The following is an 8,671-nucleotide window of genomic DNA, read 5'->3' on the forward strand; positions in this document are numbered from 1 at the left end:
CCAATGAAAGCTTTAAAGCCAACTCTAATCAGTTACAGTTTAGACGGCTTAACTGTTAAGTGTTATTTAGAATGCCAAACCTTCGTTTCCTAAGCACTGAATTGTTTTGAATGTTCAATAAAAAGCTATAAATTTTTGAAAGCTCATACTCGTTCTGGTTTACTGTATCAAATTGCAATAATTGGTCTAACCGGTTGTTCTTTCCAAACGCAGCGCGAACCCCCCCCCCCCGCCCTTTTTTTAAAGGGTTACGTCGTGTTTGTTTACAGTCGGTCCTCGCGCTGGCCGAATGATTTCGGCATTTATTTTTGCTGTAAAAAGGAGGCGATGATACGATTTCTAGTCGTTTGGGTTTTTATTTTTGTGTAACAAACCCTTTTTTTCTCGCCCTGATTCAGTAAATGCTCCATATGTAAGGGAGTCAAGACTTATGTTTCGCAGTCCACTTCCGAGATCTCTGCAGAAGCTCCAAATGTAATTGTTTTAATCATTTTGATTTCAAATGTTCTTTTGCGCACAGTCTTTTTTGTTTCCAATCAAATTAATGTCTTTGAACATCCATTTAATCCTATGAGGGCGGCTCAGAAGATGATTATTCAATTTTTTCAGGGGGCGGGGGACAATATATTTTTTTTCCAAAAACTTTCTTTTCTTCCAATTTCAAGACTCTTATGTCTCAATATATGACATAGAAAAAAATATTAGTTTCAATTATTTGTATTGCATAAAATGGCGAGACATGTGAACACATGGTCCTTAAAGGGTTAAAATGTGTTTAACTCATAGCGTTAGCCTGAGGCACTTGTGAGCACAAGGCAGTATGCAGAAATTTTTTTCGGGAGGGGCCCAGTTTGCATATTGCCCTAACATACACATATGCATATAGAAACACATACACGCAGAAAAATATTTAGCACAGATGTTTTTTGTCTCGTTTTTTTAATGATTCCACTGTTGAACTGTTATTTTCTTTTTAATTTCTTATTTTTTTTATTCACCTTGTAGTGGTATAAGAGTTAACAGGAGAGTCCCTTTAAGTCGGATGTAGAGCATCCATAATTTCAGGGAGTTCGGAGGTTTCTCCCCCGTGAATTTTTTTCAAAAATGGATATAAAATCTGTATTTTGAGGCCTTATATGGGGTAATTGAGACTACAAAAATATGAAGAAAAATAGGCAAACAAAGTCTTTTAAAAGTTATGCATTCTTTTGCAAATGAAGACCAATCAAAATAAAAATTACTTGCTCGCCAAATCGTTGACATTAATCGACAGAGAGGAGAAAAGAGAAGCACATCGTCATTGGTTCATATAGGCTTTTAGTGTAGTTTGTTTTTGATCACTTGTCCAACACCCTCCCCTCCTTTTCATCAAATGCTCGACTGTATAAAAATTGTACAAAATAGTTTTTAAAAAATGGTGTAGAGATTCAGAAAATAAGAACAAAAGAGTAATATTCTGGCCATTTGGACAATTCATACTTTATTTTCTTGATAAGAGACAAAATTGAAGAACTTTTCAAGAAATTTCAAAAACTTAAATATTTTTCAAAAACTAGAATAGTTGAAATTATTTAAAGTACTTTATTTGCACTTTTCAGAAGTATCATATAAGTCACAAAAATTTATTTTGAAAAATATGCTAAGAAAACACAAGAATCATGATTTTTACTCAGGATGTATCAAGGAGCTGAATTTGGCACATCTTGGTAACAGGATACTAGCCTAATCGGAAACTAGGGGCCTGGACCTTGGGGAGTCCCCAGCTTGAAATCATTGCAGTGTAAGTTTTATAAGAGTTTTAAGTGGAGGAGATCAGGGGTGTGCACAAGGTGGAGGCTGTTGGCCGGGCTCGAACCTGAATGGGGCCAAATATTTTTAAAACTAGGAGTGAAAATAGGGGTAAACAATATGGAGGGGGCTCAAAAAGTCATTTGTGACATGTCCCAAAATTTCTGTGCACGCCCCTGGAGGAGGGTAAGTCTGCCAAACTGACAAGTGGCCTGCCTTGGCCCAGAATTGAATTGGGAAAAGGAGCAGGAAGTCCTAATTAAGGGTCGAAATTTCAAGTATGCTTTGCAGCTAATGAGAACTAGAATTGCTTTTTCTGTATTTCTTCAAATTTTCGCTTGTTTAACATTAGAAACTCATTCTGACATTAGAAATTAAAAAAAAAACTTTTTTCTGTTTTACTGTACAAAACTTTTCGGGGGGGGGGGGGAGGCATCGAGCGCACCCTCTGGATATGGCCCTGTGTGAGCATGCTCTACCATTAAAATTACATCTTAAAAAGGGGAGCTGGCAGTTCCCTAAGTCTCCGTTCTATTACCTCAACAATGATTCTCTAAAATTCCGTTTTACATACTTCAATTTCTAAAAATTTCTGGAGGGGAGTATCAAACTCCATCCTTCCCCTAACATCATCAAAGGTGGCCCATGATCCCATTTTTATGAATTCCAATTTCCAAATTTTTTCTGTGAGATAGATCCAAACCTTGTCTCTTCTCCCAACGCCATCAAATATATCCAATAGCGATCTTAGGATTTTTTTTTTTTGAAAAATGTCCTTGGAAAAGCCTCCGAACCTTGCCTTGAGTTAAGAACTTTAATTTTTAAAAAATGCATCAAATGTAGCCTACAAGTACAATCTTAGGATTTTAATTTCAAAAAATTTCCTTGGGTAATCCTCCGTATCTCACCTCTATCTAACATTACTAAAGAGGGTCTGAAATTATGATTTAAGAACTTCAATTTTTAAAAAAATCAGGGAAACATTTCAAGCCCTATTTCTTTTCTTAACATCATCAAAGATAGCCTACATTTGCAATTCAAGAATTTTTTCAGGAGCAAACCCCTGAGCCCCTCTTTATCAAACATCTTTGAAATTGTTTGAAATTGCATTTTTAGAAATTGAAAAAATTACTGAGAAAAAGTCTGAACTCCATCCTCTCACCCAACCTTTCTAATTATTTGTTTTTTTCCAAATTGGGCTGCAAATGCGTTTTTAACACTTGTATCTCAAAATATTTCCGTGTGAAGCCTCTCTAATCTCTCTTCTCCCTAACATCACCAAAGTTTATCGAAAATTGTATTTTTAAAACTTTAATTTCAAAATTTCAAAGGGAGAGTTTTCAATTCTATCCCTTCTCCTAACCTTATCACAGGTGGAATACAAGTGTGTTTTCTGTAACCTCCATTCTGAAAATTTTCCAGGTGTGAGCTCTCGAACCCCCTTTCCGAAATAATATTGCAGGTGTTATCAAATTACATTTTTGAAGCTTCCAGTTTCAAAATATTTTTTGGATAGATTCGTTGAACCTTGTATTCCAGCATTTCCACTAATGTTTCCACTGAGGGTCTGCAACTGTTTCTCAGACTTCAATTTCGGTCAACTCACCAGGATGGGTCTCTGAACCTCCCCCCAAACATCACCAAAAATTCCCTTAAAAGCGTTTTTAGAGCTGTAATTTTGACGACTTTCCAAGGGAGAGTTCCCTTGCCCTCTGTTTTATGCAAATGTTATTTTGCGTCTGTGTTTAATTTGCCGATTCCATATCCCCGCACATAATGCGAAGCAATTCGGATTTGTGTGCTCATATTCTAATACTGGCATCAACCTAAATCAGAAATTACATCTTCTCTGTCTCTTTTCCTGTAGGTATGCGTTTGAAAGAAAAGAGGTGTTGTCAAAGTTATGCACCATTTTTTAACTCTGATCGCTCTGGGCCATGAATAAGGTCCGTGAAAATCTTTTCATTAAAACTTTTGTGTGCCCTGCCATGTAAGTCAACTGTCCTATTGTTTAACTACGAGTGTTACATGAGAAACTAGAAAAATTGTCCGGCAGGGTGGTTCCTCCTCCCCCCCCCCCCGGGCTGCTTAGTTGCACACCACGTTCTACGCCAATCGAACATGTGTTTGAAGAACTTTAGAAACTTACAAAACTAAAAATATATATATGGCTATGGGCAGAAGAGGTAAAAAAATGGTAAAAGTTTTCGCAATCTCTATAGGTCAAAGTTCACATTTTTGAATCATACATAATCCAAGCAATAGTTCATAAAGTCGTTTACTAGAGAAAGGGAATCATGGTCAAAATAATCATCAAATATAAAAAGGTCAGTTTTTTTTAATAGAAAAAAGAGAATTTCCAAGCAATATTTCTTTTTATTTACGAAAGAAACAAAAAGTTTATATTTTTATAGTTCTTTTTTTCTTAAGTGTTGAAAGTTCATAAGTTCTTTTCAATTTTTCAGCACTAATCTGATGTAAAGAATTTTTCATAATGCTCCCCAAAAGATGGAGATTAGATCTTTCGGATGGTTTCTCCTTTGGATTCCTTATCGTAGCATTACTCTCCGTGTACCTCTTTGAAATATTTATCGTCCTGCCAAGGGTAGATGGAGGCCTTTTATCTGTGGAGTTTCATGCTCTCTTTGGAAGTTTTATCTTCTCTAACATACTTGGTAACCTTGCCATGATGATGTGGACAGACTCATCTACAAGGAAAATAATACTTCCTTCTCAGCTGAAACCTGGTTGGTATTTTTGTAGTGCCTGTGAAGCCAATTCCCCTCCAAGAACATTCCATTGCCCAAAGTGCAATGTTTGCATATTGAAGAGAGATCACCATTGCACTTTTGCAATGTGTTGCATCGGACTGAAGAACATTCGTTATTTTGTGATGTTTCTCTTCTACTTATCCTTCGGATCTCTGTACGCGACTGTCTTTAATATGTATTTCATATGGGATGTTTTGGGAGGATTTTCGCTGTTTTCTCTCAGTGCGCACCTGTTGCCCTTCATATTTGTAATGTTAGGGTATTTAAACATTGAAGTATTTGCATATACTACACTATCCATGTTATCTATCATTGGAGTTCTTTTTGTTTCACACTTATTTGTGTTTCATGTACAACAAGTAATCAAAAACCAGACCACTTTTGAGAAAATGCAGGGCGTCACAAACTATGATCTTGGCTGGAAAGCAAATCTGGCAGAAAGTTTTGGGCAGAAGTGGTACATTGCCTGGATCTTTCCTTTTGTAGATTCCCCTCTGCCGAGTGATGGATTGTCCTTCAATAGCAGAGATATAAGTAACTTAAAATTTGGTTCCTATGAAGTCAGTCAAGTGAGACAGCGCCATATTTAATTTCATTATGCTTCATTTTTGAGCTTATACCTATTTTACAAATGATTTTGTTTTGAAATATTTTTATATACTAAAATTTTGCATTCTAACAAAATCAAAGAACAACATTAAGTTATGAGAGCTTTAGAAATCTCATTTGAAAAGCATTAACTGTATCTTCAGAAAGTTTGTACCTGTAAAAAAAATACAGAAAGATATGTATCATTTCTTAACTGACCTCCTAGATATTTCTTTTTAAAAAGGGAAGAAGACTTTGCTAAATTTTCTGTGCTTATTATTATTTGGACAGTTTTGCAGTCTAATGAACAAAAATTTTGAAAAACACATTATATACCTGCATGTAAATATATATATATGCTAATTTGAAACTACCTTTATATAATGTTAATTATTTATGATGTAGGATTCTCTCCCTGTGTTTTATACATATATACTTTGTTCCTGATGCCAGGAATTTATTTTGCTTTATTTTCTTGATGTGTGATGTGACAATTACTTTTTAAATCAACATAAGCCATGTGAATATTTATTGTTACACAATTATAATTCATAAGTTCACGAAATACCAATGAAGTTTGCACAGCAAATTTTTGAAATGTTTTACACCTTTACATCACTTTTCAATGATATTTCAAACATTATATGGCCGTTGCAACTTCATAAAACATGTTTGGTGATATGAGTTAGTAAAAACAATTATCTCAGCTTAAAATATTGGAGGTTTTTCTCCCAAAAAGAAAAGTATGGCAAGCTAAACAGTAATTCGAAATTCTTTACATAAGATATTTTCAAGTTTTTGATCATAGAAAGAAACCTTTTATCATTGTGAAGGTTGTTCCTTTTTTTAAAATTGAACTTTAATTGTATTTGTTTATATTTGTATTGTTTCACTGAATTTATTCAAAATTTTTAGTTATATTATATCAAATTGGCTATTCTACAATTTATATACTTAAGACCTGTTCATAAATGATGGCACTTTAAGGGGAAGGGGTGCTGTGAAATTGTGACAAAGGGGAAGTGGCAACAAAAGTATGACATTATACATTTTTTATAAGAATGTTTATGAAAAATTGAGTGACATGCGAAAGGTGGGGAGGGTGTAAGGGGAAGTATGATACTTCATAACTTACTCTTAAAATGTGTAACATCATTTATGGACCGCCTCTATGTACATGATACACTTTTTTTTTTTTTTTAAATCATCGACTGGTTATTTTTCTTCTAAAATTCACAATTATAGTTTAGGAATTCATATTTTCTCAAAAAGTTATCCCTGCTTAGTTGGAAAATATATACATAAAGGAAGGTCCTGCTTTAAAAAATAAAATCTGGTTTACATGCTGAGCTGAAAACTACTGCCTTTCCATTTAAAAGAACCAAACTTAACCTTGCCTTTGAAAACTAAATTTAATTCTGTATGTAACCTTCACACTGTTTTCCTCTGCCTCTTTAACTTATTTATTTCTATTTATACTTTAAGACAAATTTTATTTTCATGAATTAGATAAAAACAAATATTTAAAACCAAAAAAGATATCCTTAAAGAAAACAAAAATTTATTGATACCTTATTTTAAAAAGAAATTTAGATAAAATGTGCTGCTTCTAAGATTTTGATTGCATGCTCTGCCTTATCAGAAATTCACACTGCATGGACACTTCATAAAGTAATCTTTGTATAATGCAATAAGAATTAATTTTGAGTTGCTAATTCCTTTCTCAAAACACATGAGAATTTTATTTAAAAATTTATATATTTGATGCATAAGGCACTGAGATCTGAAGTGGTTCACCATTTGGGTGAATTTCTCATTATGTGTACTGTTGCAGCGGTTGCCGTTGAGAATCATTTCTGCTTGTTTTGCTGGCAATCTACATTTTGTTGCATTCTTTGAGCAGATAAGACAATATATTGCTCTGTTTGACGTTAGATTGCTTGGTACTCTAAAGTTTGTTCTGAAAAGGATAATAAAATTCCTACTTTACAAGGACTACATTCAGTTTTAAGTAATATCTGGACCGCTTATCGGGAAAACAAAATTCACCAAATTTTCAGGGAAGGTGAGAACGTATATAGAAAATTCAGAATACTTACAGATAAAGTAATAAATCATACTAAATTTTAGATTATAGGGGCATTTCATGGTATTTTTGACATTTATGTAGAGTCCGTAACATGACCTTTTTTTCCCTTAAGTTTTTAATTTACCATTGGATTTGCAACTTATTTTAATTTGAGTTGGTGTGTTGGTAGGAAAAGCTCAAAATAATATGCTAATCAAACAGTAAATTAAAAGGTTATGGCAGAAAAAGGTCACGTTACGGACTCTACATAAATGTCTAAAGTACCATGAAATGACCTTCTATTGGTAGCAGGATTGCCAACCTTAAAGAAAAGATTTGAGTAGTATTTTACAGTTTTGCCAAGTAAGTCAACATTATGTATAAAATCATTTAAAAAAAACCACTAACCTAAGTCTGTTTTTGTAGTTGATAATTTTCCAAAACATTAGCATGAAAATAATTATTCATAACTTTTTTTTTTTTTTTTTAAACTCAGGCTGTAACATTACCAGAAAATTTGAAGCCCTGAAAAAATTGATTTTTTTTTTTCCAGTTCAAATATAGTTTAACAGCTATATTTTCTCATAAAACTTAAAAAGAGCTTAGTATTAAAAGATACACATGAATATGCAGTTTATATTATTTTTTCACCTTAGAAATATGCATTTAACTTGTACTATTAAAAAAGCCTTTGGTTTTCTAACTGCCAGTACAGTTTTAAGTTCAAAACATCAAAAATTACTCAAATCAGTCCAATCATCATTCGGCAGGTAATTTTGAGTAAAGTATGATTTGTATAAATTGCTAAATCATTTTTTTTTGTTAGAAATTTGTGTGTGTGACCATGGTTTTTTTCCTGTAAATTGTGAGATTTTAAACAAAATCTTTTTCTTTGTCTATAAAAAGTTTGTTACATGCATTTACATACATGTGCGCACACATATCTATATGTATTACATACATTAAATGAAAACATTAAAATTTCAAATATTCAAATTAATTATTTCCACTGATTGATGTTGTTGATCTAATTCTGTCTTGTATATTAGTTTCAGGTAGAAAAGTAGCATAAAAGTACTTTTTTGTGCACAGGGAAATTAAAATATCTTTACTGCTAGCATTATCAAAGTTAGTGTTTTCATGTGGGATACTGATCATAAAAAATATCTAAAAAAAAACAAAAAACATTGCAATGCAAAAATTAATTTTTTCTGAGTCCCCCCTCCTCATTGCTTCTATTTCTAATAAAAACATACTTAGATACTCTGAGTATGATTTAGTTTAAATAATTTTAATGTTCCATTCCACAAGTTTGTTGTTATAACATTTAAATAACAGAACGTGTGGGAGAAATAGAAAAGACTGAACCTTATTACAAGGTGGAATTTCAGGTTTTTCAGAACTCCGCAGACTGTGGAGAAGTTGGCAACCCTGTTGTAAGTGTCACAATCACATA

The 8,671-nt window shown here is 33.1% G+C and overlaps 1 protein-coding gene across 1 annotated transcript; it reads left to right on the forward strand.

Moving 5' to 3' along the window:
• The first annotated feature begins 283 nt into the window (after window positions 1-283).
• LOC129220837 (probable palmitoyltransferase ZDHHC24) lies at window positions 284-5,149 on the forward strand. The gene is made up of 2 exons (XM_054855268.1): window positions 284-474; window positions 4,254-5,149. The coding sequence occupies exon 2, from the start codon at window positions 4,283-4,285 to the stop codon at window positions 5,147-5,149; it is 867 nt and encodes a 288-aa protein (XP_054711243.1). The 5' UTR covers window positions 284-474; window positions 4,254-4,282.
• Window positions 5,150-8,671: the final 3,522 nt, after the last annotated feature.

This window comes from Uloborus diversus, chromosome 4 (assembly GCF_026930045.1).
Source record: "Uloborus diversus isolate 005 chromosome 4, Udiv.v.3.1, whole genome shotgun sequence".
Lineage (NCBI taxonomy): Eukaryota > Metazoa > Arthropoda > Arachnida > Araneae > Uloboridae > Uloborus > Uloborus diversus.